The following is a 26,045-nucleotide window of genomic DNA, read 5'->3' as shown; positions in this document are numbered from 1 at the left end:
TCTGTAATATACTTACATATCTATATTATTGCTAATATATATTGTAATATATCTATATCACTAAGCACTTCTGGATGGATGCAAACTGCATTTCGTTGCCCTGTACCTGTGCATGTGCAATGACAATAAAGTTGAATTCTATTCTATTCTATTCTATTCTTTGAATTAAAATGAAAAAGAAAACATTTTCACAATATTCAGCTTTTTTTTATAGGTGCACTAGATATATAGATGGTGTACAGTTAGTTTTATTTATAGTATGTACTAAGGAGGGTGTTAATTGCTTCACAAATGAGTAAGATCTCAAATGACTGATTAAAGCATTTATTCATGTATTCAAAAATACTAGGAGGATCTTGTATTTAAAATATGCAGACACACAAGAAGAGGCATGAAAACGGTTTCCATGGAGTACATAATATAAAACATTTGTTATTAATTCAGCTGGGGGGAGTCTACACTTCTGTCTTGTGCCGTTGTGCAGTCGTCACTCGAGTGCTGATTATCTGGAAGACAAAAGAAAAAAAATACTAGGTCTACCTTTGAGGGATTTTAGTTGGTGTGGTGATTCTGTGCAGTTTATTTTTCTTTACAGTTGACTTTCATTTGGCTTAATGTTTTTCTTATTACCCCAAAGATGTGCTCGCAGCTCACTTGTTAACACAGGAGAAGTTTGAAAATATCCATCTGAACAAGCTGGTAAATGTTTTTCTTCCGAATAATCCCCTTTGTTACTTATTTACAGTTTTCCTTCTTAAAGAAAAAAAAGAAAACATGAACATGAATCTTTCTCAGCCCCCTTTCTCCTCCGCACCTTTCACTTCATCCTCCTCGGCGCTCTCCTGACCGGTCAACGGGGCGTCTGCTTCCTGAGATGCACTTCTCTCTCCCTCCCATAGGACGGCGGCGTTGTTCTGGCTGGAGCTTAGCCGCTGGCGTGGATGTGTCTTCTGGTCGCCGGGACTAAAAGACTGTGAAACTCCCGAGCCTGCTCTGGCCAATCCCAACCCCCAGCCGTGACGGGATCCCAGTTTACGACGGCCCCCAGAGCCAGCGCGCGTAGCTGGTGCGCCGGGAAGAGAGACCTCCGGGTCTGTCTGGGATGCAGATTTTCTCAGGGGAGAAGGAGAGACCGGAGCACTGCGAGGGTCTGGAACTGTATGAAAAGGATTCATAAACTATTATAAAGGAAACCTTAAACAAAATATAAGTTCACTGTTGCAGTTGATAATTTTATCGTTAATCATTCATTCAGAAATATTCATGTACAGGATCCTCTGCATTTGTGTTTAGCCAGATGAGCCCATTTACAGCACAAAGATAGAAGGTACATTTTTTTCTTTTCCAGTGCCAAAGCAGTTTCAGGGACTCAGGACAAATATAGGTTCGAGAAAAAAAAGAAAAGATAACTGTGGCTCAGGTGGTTGGCCTGTATTGCCATTAATGGCGAGGTTATTAGTTTGATTCTTTCCCTCCTCATGTCTAAGTGTCCTTGAGCCACACATTAAGCCTGTACAATCTGCAGCACTGCCAGCCATCAATCCATGAGTGTGAGACCGACAAGTGATGTGGACCTCTTTGGTTTGATACAGCAGAAAAGTAGAGAAAAATCAGTTCCTAACCCTTCATTTTAAACATTTATTTAGCAATTATCAAGCCACTATGTTACATGTATAAACAACTAAATGTGCATGCTCTATAGCAGGCATTTGTGGCATATATGTAAAATATTCTATTCATTTGAAATGTTAGTCTCTTTTAATAGTTAGTTGTCAACATGCCAATAATTGCAGAGCAGAATTTATTAAATCCTCCTGTTTAACATTTAACATCAACTGTATGCAAACATATAACGGCTGGTTTATAAAATATTACATAACACAATCATTATCAACAATAACATTATTAATGATGTATGATTTTACACTTTTAAAATATAGCATCATAACAAATTTTGGAATTATTGATTTTAAACACTTAAATGTGTGCTCATGCCTGTTTCCAGCTACATTAGTGTCTATTCTAAGCTGTTTGTTACGTATTTTTATGCACTACTAATAAATACTTAACAGTGCCGCCGAGAACTCGAGCACATTTTCAGCACTAACAATAACAATGAAAATGCATCATTTAGGACATTAGGCTGAAAAAATGCTGCATCTTATCTTGTTCAGACTGGAGTCGAGTTCGAGTTATTTTCAGCAGAATCAGAGCTCACAGAGTGGATGATATGATATTTTATGTCTAAACTAGCATATCTCTCTTGCTATATGTATATATTCTTAGGAATTGAAATGCGAGGTGTGATAAGAACGATATCAACAACAAGTTATAATGAGCACTTTCCAATATTGCCTAGAACTTTACGTTTTCTTAAAAGCAGGGGTTAAAGTCGGCAAGAGTGCATTCTGACACCTTCATAAATCAGTAATTAAATGTGATAGACAGTTTAATACAAAATACTATAAATCAAGTTAATTTTTCATGCTTCATCTAGCTGATGCTGTGGAGACAGTTAAGTACCGCCTGTAACATCATCTTTTTTTTCCTCTCTTTTCTTTGCTGTCTTGCATACACACTACAGATGTTAACAAAGCTGTTTGTCCCAGTATTTCAGCATCTAGCGCTTCTAAAGAGAGAAGCGAGCATAAACAGACTAACCTTTTTCTTGAAATGGCAGGTATTCAAAGAGCTCAACTAGTAAAATCCAAAACACCACTTGAGCTGTGCAGTGTGGTGCACAATGAACCTGCTAGCTAGAGTTGTTGTACTTCTCAGGGGGAAGAAAAATATCAGCTTTCTTCTCTGAGACAGAGAAGGTTAGACAAAGATGTAAGAAAGACAAGACAGGAGAGGAAGATGAGAGATCATTTTTAAAGGTAAGGACAGCTCTGCAAGTCTTCTCCATCTTTTGGCTGCTTCCTTTAGAGGATCATCTGCCGCCATCGCACCCTGTCCCTAGCATCCTCCTCTGTCACACCAACCCTCTGCATGTCCTTCACTACATCCATGAACCTCAGAGGAGATGGAGGTGTTTATGCAAACCAATTAAGTGATGATAATTCCATGTTAGTTAAAGTTTAAGCTGGACAGTAGTTTGCAGAGTTGGGGAAGACTGATGTCCAAGGTGACATTTACTTTACATCCTGGCTAGCATCAGAGACGCTACCTGAGAGATGAGGCACTGAAACAATTCAGAATTAAAATTTATTTAAATCATATATATATATATACTCACTGACCATCAATGTGAAAGTTAGTTAATTTATATAATGCTTCAAAATAAGTGCCTGCATCCAGGAGGAGTCTACTGGGAGTCATCAGTTTGAATTTAAGCTGATGATGTTCTTTAGTAACAATTTCACTATCATAGTGGGTTAGTGTTGGAAAGCAGCCACGGTGCTGCTTTAAAATCTGCTTATATACTGTAGAAATGTAGTTGGCTAAATCCACAGAGAGCAGTAAACCTCAGAGAAGCAGCAGCAAAGGTCAGCTGATCACAGCTTGTACACAAAAAACAAATCTACTAGAGCTCATAGTAAAAGTTAGTTGACTTTGACTCTGCTGCACTGCAATACTGAAGCTTAGGGTTCCCCCACCTGCCAAATACACCTGTTTAAAAGCATAAATGATATAATAAAAATATTCCTTTCTAGATAATCTAATGCACCTTTTTTTTTAACAAAAGAGCTTAGCATTGATACAAGCCTGATCGTTGCAAGAATACTACTCCAAATCCAACCTGTCATGTTAAACAGCTGTGAATCAGTTAAATGTTTGTGGTAAACGTCACCCCAAACATATTAAACAGGAAGCAGTTTTGAGAAATGTCTTAGCTGGCTCTTCACTTCAGGGAGTTTTTCTGCTTTTCTCTGCTTGTTGTGTAGATGAAAGATCAAGTCTTTCTCTGGCATAAAAAGAGACGAGTTTAAGAAATCCAGGGGTTTACAGAAAACACACTGCAAGGGAAATAAAAATTAAGTGAGAGACAATGTTGGTATGTCAGAAAGAGAGAAAACACATCAAGAATGCAGGTTGAGGATTAAATCCCGGCTTTGAAAGCGTCTGCAGAGAGTTGTCTTTCTGACTCTCAGTCAGTAAATGCATAAAAAGCAAATGAAGCCTCACGAATCTCTTTCCTTTCAACATGTGGTTAGCAGAGAAAGCCAGCCTCTGTGAGTCTTGGCACTCTATGGGGAGAGATCTAAGGAGAAGAGAGTGGTATCAATGCCGACCACACTTGGTAGTCATGAGATGATTTGTATGCATGCCTGCAGGCTCGCTTGATGGGCTGAGCATGTGAGCATATCTTTGTGAAAACCAGTCAGCTGCTGTTTGTGTGTTTGTCGTTGTGCAGGAAGGGCAGGGGGGTATAGTGAGCTTGGTTCTGTGGGTGTGTGTGAGATCTCACCAGGCTGAGGTGCGTGTGTGTCTGATGTAAATTCAGCGCTGTCGGCCAGGTTTTCCACGCTGCCCGCGGCGGTGAAGAGGGCGCGTCCCTCTCTTCCTCCTCCTCCTCCCCGGGGTTTGATTAGCTTCTTCATCCTATCTGCAATCCAGTTAGATTTCCTACGAGGACACAGGGGACAGGGACCATTTACAAAGAGATGAGCTATGGGAGTGTTTGTGTGTGCATGCACTGCACACCCTGATTTTTCCAGAAACAATGGGAGGAAGCCAAGTGTCAGGGGTTTCATCTTGTTCACAAAATGCTTTTTGTGCCATGTATCGTTTATGCGCCAGGATTTCACCTGTAGAAGGTGCAACTGGAAACGCTATAATTAAAATGTCACCACCATAAAAAGGTGTAAAGGTACAGGAAGAGAATGGTCAGCTGTCAACATGTCTGGATGCCAAAATCCACCCCTGACAATATGATTCTGTATTCTTCTTCATTGGTTTTTAACTGACACATTTCTAAAACAATACTGACACAGTTACTATCAGATATGTTATCCATCTCAAGTTAGTGTTTTATTTTCCTGTAGTGATGGATTTTGTGATAAAAGGCTTTATCAGAATCATGCAACATAACACGGCAACACTTTAAAAATGTATACTTTAACAATATCAAATGGATCTTCACAAAACACTTGGCTCGCCACACACTTAATAAACAGTCAATGTAAAACAATGCAGTGCAGCTACTCTGCAACTAAGTCTAATTTTCTGCAATGTTCTGTTTTTGTTGGCACTGTGAGATGATCTGTGACACTGTGCCTTATCCATTTGGAGACAACTATCAGAAGACGGTACGCTGTGTCAAAGGAAAAGACAGGATCAGCAACTACATTCAGACAGACTGTGGTCCTTATACGATACTCAGCAGGTACAAGCGTGCCAAGAAGATATCTCCCAAACCCTTACATCACCACTAGTCTGAACTATTGGAGCCAGGATGGATCCATGGTTTCATATTGTTTACACATGAAAGTCATGGCAGAAACTGACTCCTCAGTCCAGGCAACGTTTTCCAGTCTTCTATTGTCCAGTTTTGGTGAGCCCGAGTAAACTGTAGCCTCATTTTTCTGTTCTACTTTCTGTTTTACTTAAAAAAGTGTCTTTAAGTGTACATTCATGCACGTAAATAAAGAGGATAAAAATATTAAAGTAGTGGAGTTTCCATATTTGTAACAGTGGCTGAACTGTCCCTAATAAAGTGTACGAATCCAGATTGTATTATGGCTTCCTTAAACTTAAACTACGAGTTTACAAAATGTGAATTTACTTAGGTTTAGTCTTTATTTCAGGGAACAGTTGAGAATTTAAAGTTAGTGTTTACTCTCCTTTAACTATTTTTTTGTCTCCGCTACCTCCTGAGGGATCTCTCAGGCTCTTTCACTGCAACTTTCTCTGCTGTGTTCGCCAGCTAATCACTAACGGTGCCCATCTTTTTTGTGTCTGGTGGGAATCTGACCTACACCTATCATATCCAACAGCTTCAACTGCCTTTCTACATGAAATCAATATCACTCACTCCTGTATTATATACTGCACGGGTGTAATTAACAAATACATTAGCAGCTTGGTGTATTGTACATGTAAACAAATTTATATAATGTACTTGGCCTTGCTGGCTGGGGATGGCATGCTGGGCTCGAGGACTCTGTACTGATCCATAATCTTCTCCACCAACTTCTGCTTCTCCCGTCGGAGCTCGCTCAGCTTCTCCCTGAAGGAAAACACACGAAGCATCAGAACAAAGCAGCTCAGAGGAAGCGGGAGGAAAATTTACACATCGTTGTGCATGCATTATCAGTGCAAGTTAATAGGATTATTCTGGTAGTGTGCACGAACGTGGCTGTTGGTGTGTGATTTAACTAACGCCTAAAATCCTCTTGTGAGTAATGGAGACTTCTGGAGCTCGTTTCTCTTTTTTTTTTAACAAGCACATCAGATACGAGACTGTGTGTTGATGTTATTGCGACCCTGTTGAGCTGCGATGTGCTCAAGTATGAATCTGCTGGAAAAAACAGCTTGTATTCTCAAATCAGTCTCAAAAGCAGGAGTAATAGATGGAACATTTAGTCCAGCATCAAGGTATCGGGACAGTTTTAGCCTCCCAGTGTTCACGGTGCTGTTGATGGCTATTCAATCACTCCTTTAGCCCACCACTTTTTTCCAGACTGAAATTTTTCAACAGCTATTACAGAAATTATAATTCAGTTACAAAAAATATTAACTGAATTATAATTTAATAAAAATAAAATTGTGTCATGCAAAGCTTTATGATTATCTACTTCATTTGTTTACCAAATTGACAGCTGTGCTTCTTCCTCAGAATTTGTATTACGACTACAGTATTAAAACTATGAACTAAGATCGAGACTCTTGAAGGAGGTTTTAATTCATTTTATGAAAGCTTCTCAGTCATTTTTACGTGTTTTCTCACTCGATTCAAAACATTTCCTCCTGCACTCGTTTGAAGGGAGAACATCGTTTGACTACAGCACTGGCTCTCAAATACTTTGCACACCCTTTCAAAGTAAAGTATTTCAGGTGAGCAGAAAACAAATCAGTTAAGTGCGATGAGTCTTAAAAACCACTGCTCAGAGGTATGCATCAATATTTTTTTCTTTCATTTGAACACAACTGGACTTTTCACATGGACGAATATGTAACCTGCATTTTGAAAAATGATTTGCAATTGGCAGCAGGTCTGTAATAGGATTGGGTGTAAAAATTGTTTTTCTCCAGAGTTTCTCAAAAGCAAAGATGGGCAGAGGTCTGTAAAAAAAATCCATCATCAAATTATGGAACAATTTCAGAATAATGTTCCACATTGTAAAATTGTGAAGACTTTTAACATCACATCATCTACATGGAAGATCATCAAAAGAGAGAATCTGGAGAAATCTCTGTGTACAGGTGACAAGGTCCAAAATCATGTCTGTGATCTTTGGACCCTGAGCTGGAAGTCACTGCATGGGCTCAGGAACACTTTTGGAAATTGCTGTCTGTGAATAAATATGTGCCATCCCCAAATGCAAGTTAAAGCTCCATCACGAAAGAAGAAGTCATGTGTGAATTCTGAATCACTGCTTTGGGCAAAAGTTCATTTAAAATGGATTGAAGCCAAATGGGAAACTGTTCTGTGGTCTGGCTTGTTATCAGCACTCAATTCAAAAGCCTGCATCCATGATGGTCTGCGGGGACATTAGTGCCTTTAAAATCGGCACCGCATCTGTAAAGGTACCATGAATGCTGAAAGATATATCCAGGTTTTAGTGCAACATATGCTCCCATCCAGATGACGTCTTTTCAGGAAAGGCCTTGCATACTTCAGAAAGACAGTGCTGCGGCGTGGCTGAAGAGAACTGAAAACATTGGGAGCTTCATGAAACACAAAATACAACAGAGAAGATCCAGGACTGTTGAGTAGCTAGAATCATACATCAGACAATATGGGACAACATTCCTCCCCCAAAATCCAGCAGCTGGTCTCCTCAGCTTCCAGATGTTACGCACTGCTGTCAGAAGAAGACAGGATGCTACCATCTGCCATCAAATTCAAAATGACCTTATTTTTTCCTAGACTTGTGCATTTTCTCAGTTTAAACATTTGATATGTTTTCAGTGTTCTGCTGTAAATAAAATATGAGATTTGCAGCTCATTCTGTTCTTTTATTTACTTAAAAAAGCATCCAAACCAAAGAGCCTTGCAACTTTTAGATCAACTTCATCCAAGTACTATTACTCTAAAATTAAATACAAAATAATAATAATAATAATAATAAAATTCTATAAGAATTTCATTTGTAATCATTGGTATAGTCATATTTGATCAAGGCTACAGTCAAACCTTTTGGAATAAAACACCGAAGGTCTGAAGGACACCTCTGCTTTTCCAGTTTGATGCCACTTAAATCTTTACAAAATAACAAAATTGGTGCGGTCACCCGACGGGTCAAAACTGCTGAGTTTTAAACTGACGGGGTGAACATTCACCAGCAAACAGCTGCTTTTAACAACACTAACATCCATTCAGGCTCATATTTCGGGCCACCTGGTGAATATAAATTCTGTGTTTCTTCTTCTCCCTTTTAACTCGCTCTTTAACTTCTGAGGGAAATATCTTTCAGCAGCTTTTCAGCAGCTAAACACGCCTGTCAAGACAGCTATCTCAGTTGTTTTTATCTTGCGCACTCTGCCTCAGTCCCAAGCCATTTCTCATTTCACCCAGGCTCATGCATTTCGTAGGAACTTTCCCTCCTGCCATTCTCCATCTACCAGATATTCGCAGACTTTCCACACCGGTCAAATCCACCCGACTCCTACATCCACCTGCTCCTGGGTCACCACTAGAATATATATACCAGTCCCCTTCCCCCAGTTTTCTGTTTGTTTTTTTGCAACATATCCCCTGAAATGGATCCTGTTCCCATACCACACATGATCTTTTCACAGCTACACATTTTCCGATCGGCTGGCAGGTGATACCTTGCCTTTTTTTTGCCTTGCCTTTGTTTACTTGTCTGGTCTGTGTTCCTGCTGCTAAATTGTAAGACGCAGCCAATTTCAGTAAAATCCTGGATACATACCACACAGCGGGTTTTTAGAGGGGTTTGTTTTTTAGAAAATACTTGCCTCTCGATGATTTCACCATTAAACAAAGGGGGAAACAGATACTAAATCCTTCCACTGAGCCGAGAGGAGCTGAAACATCTGATGACTCTGTTTGTCACAAAAACACATTTTATATGCAAGTAAATACCTGACAAACTGTTTTAGTCATCACAGAAAAAGACTATCGTTTCAATCTGCAGTAATTTATATATTTATTTCTAATGTCTCTTTTATATCAAAGGAAGTTGGTTAAAAAAAAAAAGCTTTTATGTTGCCTCTGAAGGGAATAGGTTATCTGCTTCTTCCCATCTTTTCACTTATTCTAAAATCCTTTTTGGTCATTTCAAATCAGGTTGTTTATATTTTCATTGAATCGCTGTTCCTTTCCTTTCATATTTTTTTTATTGTACTGCTCCAATGTCATCATTTACTCAGTGAGCAACTAGCTTTGTTTAATTTATATTTTTATTCAAATGTTACGCTACGTACTGTTCCATATATACAGTTAAGTCCACACATTTTTGTACTTTTGCCTCTGTACACGAACACGGTGGATTTTAAATCAAACAGTCAATGTGTGATTGAAGTGGAAACTTTCAGCTTGAATTCAAGGGGTTTAACTAAAGTATTTCATTAACTGTGTAGAAATTACAAACATTTTTTAATACAAAGTCCCAACTCAACATGCTACTGGACAATTAATTGGCACGCAGTTTCATGGCCAGATGAGGCCTCTTCTCTTGTTACTCCATAGCAGATTAAGCAAGTAAATGATCTGGAAGTTATTTTAAGTGAACTTGCATTTGGTCTTTTTTCACTGGAATGCTCAACATGAGGGCCAACGAGATGTCTATATAAGTGAGGAAGGCCATCGCTCATCTCCAGGTTAAAAAACTAAATAAACCAATTAAAGATTGCTAAAACTTTGGACTACAAGAATGTAGTGGCTGAAAGGCCTGAAAAGCCACCACAGAAGTTGTCCTTCTACAGTTGAGATGACAGAAAACATCTGAAAGAGCCCGAATAGATCTTTAAAAAGTCTTTAGACAAACCAAGATTAACTTGTACCCGAATGATGGGAAAGAAAAGTATGGAGAATGAGAGACACAGCTCATGATCCAAAGCTCACCACATCGTCTATCAAACATAGTCGAGGAGATGTTTTAGCACGGGCATGAATAGCTGCCAGTGGAAACAGATCACTACCGTCTACTGATGATGTGACTGCTGTGAGACTCAGCAGGATGAATTCTTGAGCGTACGGGGCTCTACTCTCTGCTCAGAGTCAGAGAAATGAGGTGAGCTTAACAGTGCAAATGGATGAGAGTTTCTCAAGGGAAAGCAAAGGGATACTCTTCAATCGCCAATTGAGTTATCTGATCTCAACCCAACAGAGCATGCCTTTAGTTATTAAATACAAAAGTGAATGCACAGAGACGAACAAACAATCCACGGCTTCTAGACTTTAGGGAGTCACTGACTGCAAAGGATAAATAAATAAATTATAAAGGGATAGATGTTTTACATGTGTGCAGCAACTTTAGGCCGGCTAAAGCAGCTTAAACAGGTATCAGCTGAGCCATCACCTGACCTGGTCTGGAGATCACAATAATGCTACACTAAAATATTTTATATCATTTTGTATAACGTACAACATCCACTTTTTTATTGCCCTGTACTGATACACTGCTACGTAGATAACTTAAAGTATTAATGCCACACACTTTGGCTCAGTAAAAGAGAATCAAACTATCACCAGAAATGCTTTGCATGATATATTTTTATGTTCTTATGTTTGTGAAAGTGATATTAAAAAAACAGCAACATTAAAACAAAACCTTCTCAGCAAAATACTACTTACAGACTCTGCTGTGTGCCTGTTAGGCTTTACTGTGCTCACTGTTTGGGGGATTTTTAGCCTTTATTGACACAGAAAAGCTCAGAAAGAGAATAAGGGGGAAGTCACGCAGCAAATGACCTCGGGGAGGATTCAAACCCAGGCCTCTGTGACAGCCTTAGAGTGTACCTTAGCGCTTGTTTAACCTGGTGAACTATACGAGTGCCCCGGTGCTCTTACTGTTAATTCCAGTTGCTTTGAAAGTTGGATACAATTTCTATTTACTCCCAGGACTGAATGAAGTGAAATGCATGCATAGAGCCCTTCACTTCTTCCATCACACACACACACTGAAATCTGCTCTGTCCTGTAATTAGGTTGTAGATGTAATGTGATTTCATTCTGCTGCATAAAGAATTGTGTTGATTTTGGAAGGAAAACAATCTAAACTGATTTCTGTGAGTTTGCAAAGTGCATGGCTTTTTAACATTCACTTGTAAGAGCTGTTATGAGATGATGCAGACCTCGCGTGGCAGGGTGATGAACCAAAATATGCCGTGAAATGTTAACAACGAAATCTGTGCCCGAGATTTAACAAAAAAGGCTGAAAAAAGTCATCTTTTCACACACACAAGCCTGAACTGAAGGCACAAAAAGATGTAATTTGCAAGAACTTTGGTTCATTAGACTTAAAGACTGAAGCCAACTCTGCATGCTCACTATTAGTTCAGGATTATTCTCAAAGCAGTCTATTAGTCATTCAAAAGGAAGACTACTGAGGGCCACTGGACTGTGAAATTGTTGTCTTTGCAGTCTCAAACCTTTATAGAAGTGCTTTTATGTGCTTGATATGAATACAAACTCTGTTACAGCCTACAAACGTAAACAATAGCAGTAAACAAAAGGCATTCACTGCAACTTATTACATGAAGTTAACTCCATTAATAAGGTCAAACTTCTTCAGTGCACCTCTGCTTTCATTACTGCAAAGCTCCCATACCTTGAAAATACATTTTATGTGTTTTTTACATTAACTTTTTTTAAAAACATAAATTTAACAGATTTTAATGTTTGTTTCACTGCAGGTTTTTTTTTTTTTTTTTGGTACCATGCTTATATACGTGACATGACTTTAACACTGTGTTTTCTGAAAATCTCGTAAACACAATAAATCAAGAAACATGCTATCTAAGATTTTCTAATGTATACAATAGACGTATTTACTAGAAGGCTGGGGGAAGCCAGTATTTTTAACATGTGTGAATGTAGCGACATCACAGGTAAGTGGTGCGGGCCCAAACCTCGAGCGTGTTAGTGATTTTCACTCATAGTTTACAAGCTGTTTTTTTTATCTCTTAATGTGTTTCGGTGCAAATCTACACAGCTGCATTTCTGTTAGCTGTTTACATCCGTTTGGTTCCCTTCGACTGTGCCGGATTCACTGTTAATCCTTTCTAGATACACTCTTACTTGCCACTTCATTAGTTACACCTTGCTAGCACTATTTTGGACCTTTTCAGAAATGCCTTAATTCTTTGTGGTGCAAATTTAACAAGGCGCTCAGAAGATTTCTGAGTTTTTGGTCCATACTGATGTGATTGCATCACACAGTTACTGCAGATTTATCGGTTGAACAGCTATATTTTCATTTTTTGGACCATTCTCTGTAAACCCCGCAGACCCTTGACCCTTGAGCAGTCTGTGAAATACTCAGACCAGACCGTCTGGCACCAACAATCATTCTACATTTGAAGTTAATTAAAGCGCCTAATAAAGGTGATGATACCTAAAGAACTGGCCATTGAGTGTGTGAGTATATACTTACTGGTATTCCCTTTGCTGTGAATAATGCTGGTCACGGCGCTCCAGGCTCTGCTCCAGTAAGGCACGATTCTCCCTCAAAAGACTCTGATTCTGCTCTGCTAAGTGTCGATTCTCTTCCTCCATGTTCCCCTTCAGCTGGGTCAACAACTGTACACAAGGCCATAAATGCGATCAAGAATAAATAGCTTGACAAGAACAGAATATACTACTTGTTCTGCAAAAGTAAGCATGCCTAATGATATAAACTATGTGTGAGGATGTGTGAGTCATAGAAAAAAGGCCTGCAGACAGAAAGGTACGGACAGTGCTTTGTTAGTCATACGGTTCAAGTGAACACAGTGAAACTGACAAAATGCATCCAACTAGATCATTAAAAATTAAACGCATTTTCATAGCTTATAGTTTTAATGCATGTATACGGTAACAGTCCTACAATGTCTCTGCCGGGACCTTTGTGTTGAAATCTGGTAGCTTGCAATGAATGAAAGAACTCCTACAAACCGCCATTAACCAAAACAAAGGTGTATCATCCAAATGCAGGTCTGAACTTTGTAATTAATAATTAATAACTTTACTATCATGCCAGATTCTCTCTACATAACAGCCTGCCAGTCCCAGTTACTGTTGCAGCAGCCAAATCTGAACAGAGTCAGCAGAATAGACAAAAAGCACGATCCCACTCCCTTTAGTGCCAGAGTCAGTGCACACGTGGGCCTGATCAATTAACAAGAGTTTACATTGTAGGAATAAGAAAATAATAATGTCAAGACTGTCACTCTCATCAGTTTGACTACTGAGCATACCTTTGCCAAGCTTATCCCTTATTAAGATTAGCAGAATGGCTGATTTACCAGTGTGCAAAAAAAATTGAGGATAAGACAATAACGACAATGATTATCTGCCTTACTGCAACTGTGCACAATATTTCTGTTATTTCCAGCTTAGTTTATTTGACTATATTATAGTTTTAATACAAATATGTCTTCACAACGGGGTACTACTACTACTACTACTACTACTTCTACTGGCAAGATCAAAAGATAATGCAGACTCTTTTTAATTCTTACACCGTGTCATCATTTAACAAAAACTACGCCAAAATGCCGAACTTGTACATGAAAAATAAGTACACGCCTACTGCTTCCATAGGAACGCTGGGTCCTACCGAGAAGGAAAGACATCAGCAATGATCTAAGGGAATCAACTGTTGGTCAATCTGTGAATCTGTGATGGATTATGAGGCCATTGACACACAACAAGTCCATTAATCTATAGTTAAAAGAGTATTCACAAATCTTCCCAGGAGTGAACAATCCAGCAAAGTCACCCCAAGATCAGGTAATGCAATGCAAAAATACAAAAACCCCTGAGAGGTTCATGACAGCACAATTAAAAAAAATGAATAACTGTTTGAAATGTCATCGGGGAAAAGCACTTTCTATCTAAAAAAAAAAAATGGCAGCACGACTCAGGTTTGCAGAGTTGCATCTGAACAAACCGCAAGACGTCTGGAGCATGTTTGTGGAGACATTTGTCCGCAACACCAAAAAACCAAACACATCATATCAGCACAAGCACCTCATACCCACTGTTAAGCACAGTGGTAGAGGAGTGATGATTTGCACCTCGCAAACTCTTCTACAGCCCAATGTGAGGCCTTCTTTCCAACAGCTAGAGCTCGGAGCAAATTGGGTAATGCAGCAGTATAATGATCCCAAGCACAGCAGCTAATCTACAACAGAATGGCCAAAGAATAAAATAATCGAGGTGTCGCAATGACCCAGCCAAAGTCTAGCCCTCAATCTGACTGAAATCCTGTGGTGGTAAACAATTACTTCACTTATTCCAGCTAAAGGTGATTTCACAAGCTACTGAATCATAGGGTGTACTTGGTTTTTCACACACTGCTTCTTAATTTTGGCTTAGCTTTTGTTAAATTAAATATAGTAACAACGGCATCTGTGCCATAGTGATTAGATTGAAATAATTTTGGAACCTGATAAAAAGAGAACATTTTTTATGTCCTGATATGTAAAACCTTGAAAGAAGGTATACTTTATTTTTTTTACCATGTCTGATATATTCTCTGACATGTATCATATATCTCTGTGTCGGCAAGGATAAATTATTTAATCAAGCATTTTTGAAAAACATTTCCAGCCTTTTGAAAAGATCAGTATAATAACAGTACGATGCCACCAGAATAAAGATGTACCGGAAGGTAACAGGTGAGTGTTTTCAGTCTTACAGAATTCGGTACTGAGTGGTCTGAATCAATAAAAAAGGCAATGAAGAACCTTTTGTAAGAGCGTGGGTGTGGGTCAGCTGCCCCCCTTGAACTTCTATAAAACCTGCTGCCGTTGGACCCATTTGGACATAAAAGCACATAAACAAAACATATCTGCAAGGAACTCTATACAAACCAAGGATTTAGCTGAATAGCATTTAACATTACTGAATGTCAGCTAAAAGAGACACAAAGAGATTTGATGATCCCGTAGGGACTGAACTGTCACATCACTGGTCTCAAAAAATTGGTAAATGATAATTGCTTAACTGCTTCAAGAGGTCAGAGCTTTTCATTATCAACTGACTGAAAGGCAAATAACCACAAACCTCAAGAATCACCAGAAGAAGAAAGGAAGTTACAACAGCTTCTCTGTGGAGCTGTCTACACAGAAAAACGAGCATTAGTTAAGAGATCTAGTTAAGTGAAGATATTAAGCTTAGAAATTCCCAAAGAATGCTTTTAAACCACGTTATTAAATCCTACACTCTCAAACACTTATAACTATTAAGATCATAAAAAAATTAATAAGAAGGTATGGCCACACATTTACTGGACACCTCTTATAATTTCCTATTTGTGAATCTGTTTCCAATTATTTTCTTCTCATAACCCCAGTCCTGTTCAGTCAAGGCCCATTAGTTAGCACAGCTGCTGCAACAAGTTAATTGTGGGTCCACAGACTCCAGGATGAACTTTGTTAATTTTTCTCTCCATATTACAGCGTAATGAGAAAACTGGACTTCTGCATCCCAGCATACAAACCTATCAACCTACTGTGGGGGGCAGAACAGGCGTTGACATGATTTAGTAAGATATAATCCTCACAATGATTATATAAAGAATGTCATTTGTGTGCGTTAATGCATTCATTTGTCATTTATGATAGGAACCTCGCTTTCACTCACACAAACAATCTTCAAATCCAGGAAGCCTCCAAAAACCCTCTTTACAGTACTGCACCGTGCAAAATTCTTGAGTCACGCCTCAGTTTCTTTATATTTTCTTTGCAAGGAGCCAAAATTTCTTGTAATTTGTTAAAGTGGTCTTGAGCAATACTTCTTTAGGCTTTCTGAAGGTGTGTTTTTCACTTAGTTTTAATCCAGTTGTTGTACCTGATCATTTTCAGAGGACTGTTTTTTGTTTTTGTTGTTTTTTATGTAGACCCACTTAACTCTAACCATCATCATTCGAACATAACAAATGCACCAAGCAGTTTTGTGTCCATATATAACAGACAACTTAACAAAGAACCAATTTTGGATTGTAATTTTAGGCAATTTGTTACTAGCGGCATGCTGCAAAAGCACATAATTTGTTCCCATTTCTTTAGTTGAATCTATGAAAAATGCCAAAGATAACACAGACTGACAGGCACAAAATAGCATTTTTGCACCAACAAGGTGATTCCCAAAGAGCTGTTAGTTCAAAATGAGGCACGTCTCGCGTTGTGTGCACTGTGTCCTCAAATAATTCGAGGAAAATGGACAAGTGGAGGACAAAAGAAGACGTGTCAGACCTGAAATAAACGTACCTACATCTGAAAGTCATGTCCTTGAGAAAAAGGGGAAAAAATCCACCATGACACAGGACCAGGGATGTGTATCTGTTGATCCATTTACTGTTCACTGAAGCTCCATCAGAATCAGATTGCCTAAAGAAGATGGAGCTTTGTGGGCAGTTAGCCCTGAAGTCAAATTACTCTGTAGCGAGCTGTAGCGAGCTTTTATTCTCTTCAGCCACATGAGCTGTCATCCACAAATCAAGATGGCTTTTTTTTAAAAGTGTGTATGAATGCATTAGCCTAAATACTCATGTGGGATATACTCTGTAATCAGTGAAGTCTAATGAAATATAGCAACCTGCAACCTTGTAAGATTGAAAGTTTTAATTCTTGTTGAGAACTGGTTCCCAGTAGTTCAGTTCCTTGTAATTGTTAGTCTGCTTACCTGTTGGTTTAATTTGCACTTGTGCTACAGTCAGCTGATTTCAGTTCATGTGGTTAGAGAAATTACTTTTATTTTTATTGCACACAAGGACAAGAGTGCGACAAGATTTCATCTGTATCCAGGACAGAAACAACTGCACTATAGTGCTAACACAACTTCAGCGCTTTGCAAACACCTGCACAGACAGCATGCTAACGCTAAGCTAGCCAAGAACCCAGAGTGATGTTAAAGCTGATTAAATGTTGACCCCACCCAGCAGCCAGACCCTGAAGTTCAACAGTCAGGCTCCAGCCTCCGTTTCTACCTGTTCATGTTTCTACAGTAGAATCACTGTGGCGATCGCTTTAAAGTATCTTTACTATGAGAAAGACTGTATGTCTGTCCTCATTAGGATAGGGATTTGTGTTGGTGTTTGGGGCTTTTGCTTCAGGTTTATATTGTTAACTGGTAATTATGAGACAATGCATTTCAGGTCATTTTATAAAAATATGCAAAATTAATGTAGAGTAGTGTGGCAAAAGACTTTCTCTTGGGAATATTTAAGTAACACACTGCATTACTTTTAAGAAAAGTGTTCTGTGTAATACATTATATGTGTAATACACAGATGTACACATACAGTACATACACATCTGTGTGTAAAACGCATGCGTAATGACCCCAACACTGATCACAATAAAGAAGGAAAATACCCCCAACATAAACAAACATTTCATGACACAGTATGCAATTAATTTGCGCACATTCAATGTCTTTAATGCTGTTTAACGGTTAATCTCAGAGCAGAACCAATGAGAATCAATTAGGTATCAAATCGATAAGTTGTATTGATAATGGAATCAGAATCTCTAAATTCCCATCCCTAATAGTTAGACGAGTTATTATCAAACACTGACAGCATATTCAGTGTTTTTGTCCACAGCAGGCATCAAATTTGGCTTGATTGTTATTACATATTTATATAGGGGAATCTACTGTATCCTGGGGCCACCAGCCACGAGCATCTTAGCACTTGAAGTGCTGGAGCGATCGGTCATGAAAATGATTCAATTTAAAGAGGAAACACCTCCCAACACAAAGTCTGAAATTCATTAACACATTATTGCTTTTTATTCATTGTCTGTTCTAATCTTTAATCTTTGTTGGCTGGGTGGAGTTACTTCACTGTTAGCTGCCCATTACTTCCCATAAACTCACATCAAAAGCAATATAAGCCACTGAACCATTAATTTACTGGTATGTGGATTTTGTAGCTGTTGACTTGTATCCAACCTTCATGCTAAGCTAAGCTTATCTGATTATTTGTGGTCCCTTTCACCTCCAGCGCCGACCTGCCTCATCATTTTCCTCATCATTTAGCTCTCTCTCCTCTTACTTTCTGCCTACCACTCAGCATTGCATTGTCTGCAGAGGTGTGGCTGCGACTGGTCTCACCTGGCTCAATCATCAATCACTCTCCTTCTGCATTTAAACCCCTCTCTATCCAACCAGTCACGCCAGATCGTTCTGCTGGCTGAGTGGTATTATTGTTCAAGCTCTCTAGTGTTTACTCGCTGTAGTCTCCTGAAGATTTCAAGTGTGGTTTTTTTTTCCGTTTGGGATGACCCGTGGTTTTTTTCCCTCTGCTTCAGCAAGATCTCCTCCTGTGCACCACCACTGACCCTGTCTACATTTACTTATGTTTGCAATACCCTGCCTGCTGCCTCTCCCTCCCACAGACCCCCCTCTTGGCCCCTCAATTGACATTCTGTTTGCAGTTTCTTGAACTTGTCAATAAATCATTTAAGGAGATCCAGGAGATGTCCTCCATTTTTGAGCAGTAACTTTAACAGCCAACATTATATTTAGATGAAGTAGTTTTTCATGAGGTTCCCTTTTTTTCAGCTGTCTGCTCTCCTCAAACTATTTTAACAATACTCAGTGATGGCTTGACAGCACTGCGCAGAAGGATAAAGCTGTTTAGAAGGCAAAAGATGCCCCTGCTTTTTATTAGCTACTTGGTATTCATTTACTGTTTGGACCAATGTATCACTTTTGTCTGATATGTCAAGCTGAAATTGGCTTTGTATCATGTATTAGAAATCAGTCAGCCATTGTTTCCCACTGATGATATGAGACATGCTCAACCCAGACTTAAACTATGTAAAATGCTCTCTAAAACTTGCAGTGAATTCCTAATAAATGTTGTTTAATTGCCCAGTGATGCTTTAGATGCATTTTCTTTTATTTCAAGAGGGTAATGTCTCAAATGTGAAGCACTTAATCCTATTTTGCATAGAGGGCACCAGTATCTGCTGTGTGTTGGTGTGTGTGTGTGGATGCATTTCTGTGTATCAGCTCATACCTGATACTGGCTGGTAAGCCGAGCGTTGCTGAGGTCCAGGCTTTGGTGTGTTTCCTTCAGGGCACTGAGCTCGCCCTCCAGCCGAGTCCTCTCCAGCTGGGAGGCGTTCAGCTCTGCCCTCAGCACCGAGCCCTGAGCCAGCAGCTCCGCCTGCGACGCCAACCACTCCTTCTGGTGGGCCTGCAGCCTGCAACATCGACACGCACGGCCACTGTTATGCGCTCTCGTAAAGTGCTTTGCGTCATTGTTTACTCTGTGATTGAAGATCACTGTGTTATTATCCAACACAAGGAGTCTACACAAAGCCAGACAACAACAAACAGATATTATCTCGGACAAAATGTTTAAAGAGTAAATTCATTCGGCGTTGTTTGAAAAAGGAGTAATCATCTCAGTATCATTGTGTAATGAGGACGGAAAGACTGCAATAAGATGAAAACATCACTGATGGGAAAATTATACATTATTCACATAATCATATTGGAGGTAAGTATTTTATACACATTAAAACTAATCAGTCACAGTCATATTAAAGTAGAAACTTCAAGTTCAGTTTCAAACTTTTTATATTACACACACTTTATTAGGTACACTTTGCTGATACTATGTTGGACCCTGTTTTGCCTCCAGAACTGCTTTAATTTTTAATCGCATGGATTCAACAAGGTGCTGGAAATATTCCTCAGAGATTCTGGTCCATATTGATATGATAGCATTACACAGTTTGTCTGCTGCACATCCCATTCCACTACAACCAAAAGTTGTTCTGTTTGGCCAAATGAATAAATGATAAAGGGGTGGACATGGTCAGCGTAACTCTCAGGTAGGCTGTTGTTTTTTTTTAAAAAATGCTCAGTTGGTATTAAGAAGAGGAAATACTTTTATGCTGTTCATGAAATTTTCTGACCCTCCCATCAACGTGGTGGATCAGAAATCCAGACTCATCAGAAGAGGCCACATTTTTCCAATCTTCTATTGTCCAATTCTGGCGAGCCTATGCAAATTGTAGCCTCAGTCTCCCGTTCTTACACGAGATCCAACTGACAGGAGTGGGTTCTAGTGTAGTCTTTTGTTTTTATAGCCCATCCTTCAGAAATGCTCTTCTATAAACCTTAGTTGTGATCAGTCGTTATTGGACAAACTTTTGTCTTCCTAAGTAGCTCATTCTCCTCTGACCTTAAGCATCAACAACATATTTTCACCTTGAACCTAGAACTGCTGCTCACTGGATATTTTCTTCTTTTTCTGACCTTTATGCAACCCTAAAAGCATGGTCCACCATGTTTTCAACGTGATTTCACACTTGTGTCTCTCCAAAGCGTGAAATGGATGCACACGTTGTGTAAGCTGCAGTACCAGCAGAGGTAGATATTTTATTTCAACCCAACGTGAAAATAATCACAGGAAAGCAATTAAACAGACATTACTAACACATTTACATGGAAAACATATCAGCCACCTAGCGTAATCATTTCTGGCACAGAAACACTCTGGAATATACTTCATACCTTCATACTTTGGTTACTTAAATCAATTATCTCCACCTGCTGGTACCACAACTTCTGCATGCGTATCCATTTCATGCTGTGATATCAAGTTGCTTTATTCACCCTTGAGATGGTTGTGTGGTCAAATCCCAGTAGATCAGCCACTTCTGATATACTCCAACAAGACGCCATGTTCAAAGTCACATAAATCACCATTCTTCCCCATCTGCTGCTCAGTTTGAAGTTCAGAAAGTAGTCTCGACTAAGTTCAAATACACTGACTTGCTGACATGATCAGCTGATTTTAACAAGCAGTTGAACAACTGTACCTAATAAAATGGCCAGCGAGTACAGTTCAGAAGCCAAATATAATTCAACTGCAAACAGAGAAAACAAAAGTGCTCACATTGGACAGTTTGACTACAGGAAAGGCACACATGGCTAAATTCCACATTGGGGATGTTCTGGTTTTTGCGCTACTAGCCAGTTATTAATTCCACCTGTGCTTTCCCCACTGTGACAATTCAAAATATTTACTGTGTAAAAAGGTGTTTTGAGACTCTGGAAATGAGTTTTTGGCCACTTAAGGGCAGAAGAAATAAGTTATGTTAGGTAAATACAACACTGGCATTTTAAAGCCACTTGTTAACTAACCACAGCCATGGAGCAACGTTATTCTTCATTTAAAGTTGTTCCTGTCCATCCGAGGAACTTTCCCTCTCTTTGAATTGTTATAACAACTCCTGGTTGGAATGTCTGATTCTTCCGTTCTAATATGTTTACCAGCTAGTCGCTAACCTTGCCCGCCTGCAGTTTGGCATCCTACTGAGCAGGTAGTGCTCAATGTTTTCAAGAGATGTGCTTTCTGTTACAAATTCCAGTTATTGTTGAAATAAAAAAAGACGACAATAAGAGAGCTGAGGCTGAACCAAAACAGAAGACAGCCAGACAAGTAAACAATGAGCTGAAACTCACTTTGGAGCAGCAGAATCTGCAGGTTCATCACTACATCTGATTCGTCCCATCATTTAATATATTCCTCAAAAAATAGGTCATAGCCATTGTCAAGAAATTACTCAAACGACTGAAATGAATTGTTACATTACACACAAGTCTAATTTTAATCTATTTAATATTGTATTTTTTGTGTTTTGTACAGTATTTTTAGTTAAATGCTGTCTAAAAACCACCAAAGGAGGTTTTTGTTTCCCTGCTTTGCCAGCCACGTATTTGCAAGAAGCAGTCAGTAATCAATTGCATCAAAAAGATGATGATGGTTGATTAACTAATTATGTCACACAAGTATCTTATGATTGTGGCCATTATTATCATACTGTATATCAATCAGTCACTAAGAGAAAATATGATGAGAAGTGTTCAAAATGGTCTCGAAGTTCAGTAAGCCTGATCTGCGGCTTCAAAAGACACAAAATGTTTATAACGAAGGAAATGGTTTATTAAAAGGCTGCTCTTCATAAATGTACCTGTTGCGTATCTGCTTTTAGAAAGAAACTTGAAAAAAAATTATTATTATCTCTTTTTCTCTTTTTTTTTTTGCACTATAACTTCGTTTTTTCGTGCTCAGCCCAGAGGATTTAGATCTGGAACAAAAATGCATTCTGCGCATTATATAGTACATTTGCATTCAAATTGATTCTTGTATTGCTCGCTGTGCTTCATATAGAGACATTACTGCTGCTGCTGCTGCTCCTCGTATTCAAATGAACACGAGTGCCGTAAAAGGATGATCAGATCCCCGACTGGATTTGTTACCTGTCATTGTCTTCTTTCAGCCTCTCCAGCTCTCGTTCTCTCTCCAGCCTCCTCTGGGCCTCCGTTTCCATCTTCTCTCTTTCCGTCTTCATCTCCCGCTCTCTCTCCTCCAGCTGGGTTTTGCCATCCAAGAGCTCCTTGTACCTAATATTTCAAGCACAGGATTTACCTTCAACAAAAGATGATGTGTGTCTTTCATAGATCAAGATGTTTTTGTGCATATTTAATTTTGGGGGAGAAGTCCTTTCAAACATGGAAAATATGTCACAAATCTTCAAAGTGAAGATTTCGTGTCTTTAAGTCAGTGAGTGTTTGTACCTGCCCTCCAGCTCTCGATGCTGGGCCTCCAGGCTGCGATTGTTGTTCCTCAGTTGAGAGTGCTTTTCCACCAGCTCCTCCAACTCCACCTCCTGACGCTGTTGCAACGCCGTCATCCTTTCGTGGTCCCGCCTCAGAGCGTCCATTCTGGCCGCGGACTCCTCTCTCTCCCGCGCCCACACCTTTGACTCGGCCTCTAGGGTGGCACACCGTGCCTCGCTCTCACTGCAGCGTGCCAGCAGCACTGCATGCTGGGAGCTCAGTGACGCTTGCTCCACCTATGTTTGTGTGTATGTGTGTGTATGTGACAGAAAACAGAGAGACCATGTCTGTAATTTAGCAATTTCAAAAGGTTGAGCTGAAAACCAACAAGCTTGAAAGTTAGTTTATTAACCTTTTGCCATGGGTCTAAACAAGATATTATGTGTGCAGCACTGGGCGCTTAAAGAAATGGTTTGACATTTTGGTAGTTTTCACTTTCTTGCTGAGCTTTATAAATAGACTGATACCAAGTATAAAGCCAGAGCAATCACAAGCCAGTCAGCAGAATGAATTAAAAACACTCCGATTGGCCTCTGTTGTCTAAAAAACGGATCCTTTCCTGTATCCTCCATCGGATAAGATCATCAATCTGATAAAAACGGATCACAGAATCTGTTTAACTACCCGTTTCTTCACTGGAATATTTTCTCCATCTCTTATGAAGACATTCATCACAGCTGTCCTTTCTCTCTGAGCAACAAATTCCAATAAGAACAGTTTACAATAAATTTATGTCAGACACCGAGGCATTATGATCCCAAACCGGACAGTCTGACATAAAGGATCGCAGTAACCCTTTGATACAAGGATATTTAAGTGAGGGAGATAATCAAATAGGCTACAGCAGAATACTTAGTAAGCTTTAAAAACCTGGTAGGTAGTTTTTGTCCTTTGGACAGGGCCAGATGGGCTGTTTCTTCTAGTTTTCTGCTCTTTAGCCAGTGCTATGCTATGACACTGGCACTGAGTGTTAGATTTGTATTGTTGATTGTCATTTATGCTTAGAAATATTTACTTATATATGCTTAGAGTTTTGTAATTAGTTGTAGATTGGTAGAGGTTTTGATCCTTGATAGTCTGCAAACTTTGTGTGTATTAGACAGCACTTTGGGAGCATGAGAGGTCATACCGTGTCTTATTATTTTATGGTAGGATTAACGTAGTTGCATCTGTTCTAGTCTAAGTGCTCTTTGTTTAGATGAACTGCAGGACTTCCTCACCGTGTTATCTAGGATGAACCATCTAGGGTGAGGGGGAGGCTACCCTCTTCCTGACCAAGGATGTTTGACCCTTTGATCAGCAGTCCACACACACACACACACACACACACACACACACACACACACACACACACACACACACACACAGGCAAGGTACTCTTTGTGTATGTAGACGTCATATGTTAATGAACTTATGCATATTCATGTAACCTCAATAAAAGGACAGTGATACGGGAGAACGGACGAGACCAACTGGAGTCAAGCGGTTGTCCGGTTCTCTCCCGTGCACGAGTAACATGAAGAAGTTTGCCTACTTGCGTCTTGCTTGCAGTGTAATTATATTGTCTTAACGTTCCAGCGAATAGGTTCAAGCTACAAACCTAACACTGAGCCTGTCATCTTACTCCCCACATTAGAGGATATACAAATATGAAATAATGTCCAATAATTTAACAGGTCCCTGCGCACTTTACGTCAAAATTCATTGCACAAAGACTGAATGCGTTTCACTTTAGGAAGACAAAAGGTTTAAAAACAATGTGCGATTTTGAACAAATCAACTTCAGCCATAACCACGCTCTGTGTCTGTGTGTTAGGTCACCTGTAGTTGTGTGTTGAGCGTCTGCAGTCTGGTGCAGGAGTCCTGCAGGCTGAGCGAGTTCCGACGCAGAGCCTCCAGCTGCTCCTCAAGGTGCTTACAAGCCTCCTGGGACTGAGACAATCTCGTCAGCAAAGCCTCATGCTCTGCAGCCGCCACCGCTTTCTGAGGGGGAGAAAAATCTCTTCTTTCATTTTTATAATGTCTGTGCTACATTTGGCTCTGGAAACATCCATAATATTTGAACATGGGCAAACTCTGCCGCTGACCTTTTAAAGTGCTCTCAGTCAGGTAGCATCTTTATGCGACATTTGTGTCACTCTATAAACACAGAGATGAAATTCCTCCTGTGTCTGACATAAATGTTAAAAATTATATTTCATTAGTTCACATCTGTTGTTTACGCGAGATTTCTGTCAGTGCAATCTTTCCACAGGCTTTAATGGTCCAATCAGAAAATCTGCGAATTTATTGATGACACATGATTTGGTGCAGTCTGCTCTGATAAATAAAGGAATGTGTTGCTTTGGCACAGAGGCGGGTAGTTTAGAAATGAAAAGAAAACCACCTTATAAATTGCTGAGGGTGTAAAATCTGGTGTATTTCCCAAAATTAAAATTAACTTGCTGCAAACAACAAGTCAGCTGTACTCCCCCTACGCTGCGATTTTATTTGAACATTTTATTTGCAAGTACTGGAAGAGCGACAACACATTTCATGTGTGCATCGTCTAGAGAGTCTAGAGCTCAGTTTTGGTGTGGGGTTGTTATTTTTTCCCCCACTGTGGAGTCTTCATGTACTGCTGACTGACTCATAGTGCTACACAGGGGATTTCTACTTTTTATTACAGTCACTTTTAGATTCTTCTCCTACTTCATCATCCTACCTCTCTCCCTTCTGATGTCAGTGGCACAAAATAACTACACTCACTGGTCACTTTATTAGGTACACCTTGTTAGCACTGACTTAGACCCCTTTTTGTCTTCACTGCTTCCTTAATTCTTCATTGTACGGATTAAACAAGGTGCTGGAAATATTTCTATTAGATTTTGGCCCAAACTCGCATGATACACTTACACACAGTTGCTGCAGATTTCGCTAATTCTACCAAAAGGTTCTCTGCTGGATTGAGATATGGTTACAGTACAGTGAACTCAGTCATGTTCAAGAAACCAATTTGAGATGATCTGAGCTTTGTGACATGGTCCGTTATTCTCCTGGAAACAGCCATGAGGAGATGAGTGCACTATCATGATGAAGGAATGGACATGGTCAGCAATAATACTCAGATAGGAGTACT

At 39.5% G+C, this 26,045-nt stretch overlaps 1 protein-coding gene across 1 annotated transcript in view; it reads right to left on the bottom strand.

Annotated features, from left to right (window-relative positions):
- Window positions 1–308: 308 nt before the first annotated feature.
- ccdc88b (coiled-coil domain containing 88B) overlaps window positions 309–26,045 on the bottom strand; it is a 59,389-nt gene continuing 33,652 nt past the window's right edge. Inside the window, exons 20-28 of the mRNA XM_026143610.1 lie at window positions 24,749–24,910; window positions 22,886–23,163; window positions 22,568–22,711; window positions 19,308–19,494; window positions 12,729–12,874; window positions 6,065–6,172; window positions 4,412–4,569; window positions 815–1,156; window positions 309–506 (exon numbers count right to left, since the gene is read on the bottom strand). Coding sequence (XP_025999395.1) covers window positions 436–506; window positions 815–1,156; window positions 4,412–4,569; window positions 6,065–6,172; window positions 12,729–12,874; window positions 19,308–19,494; window positions 22,568–22,711; window positions 22,886–23,163; window positions 24,749–24,910 — 1,596 coding nt within the window. The 3' untranslated portion in view covers window positions 309–435. The remainder of the gene's footprint in view (window positions 507–814; window positions 1,157–4,411; window positions 4,570–6,064; window positions 6,173–12,728; window positions 12,875–19,307; window positions 19,495–22,567; window positions 22,712–22,885; window positions 23,164–24,748; window positions 24,911–26,045) is intronic.

This window comes from Astatotilapia calliptera, chromosome 2, assembly GCF_900246225.1.
Source record: "Astatotilapia calliptera chromosome 2, fAstCal1.2, whole genome shotgun sequence".
Taxonomy (NCBI): domain Eukaryota; kingdom Metazoa; phylum Chordata; class Actinopteri; order Cichliformes; family Cichlidae; genus Astatotilapia; species Astatotilapia calliptera.
The sequence above is the reverse complement of the archived record's forward strand: the minus strand, read 5'-3'. Positions and strand labels throughout refer to the sequence as shown.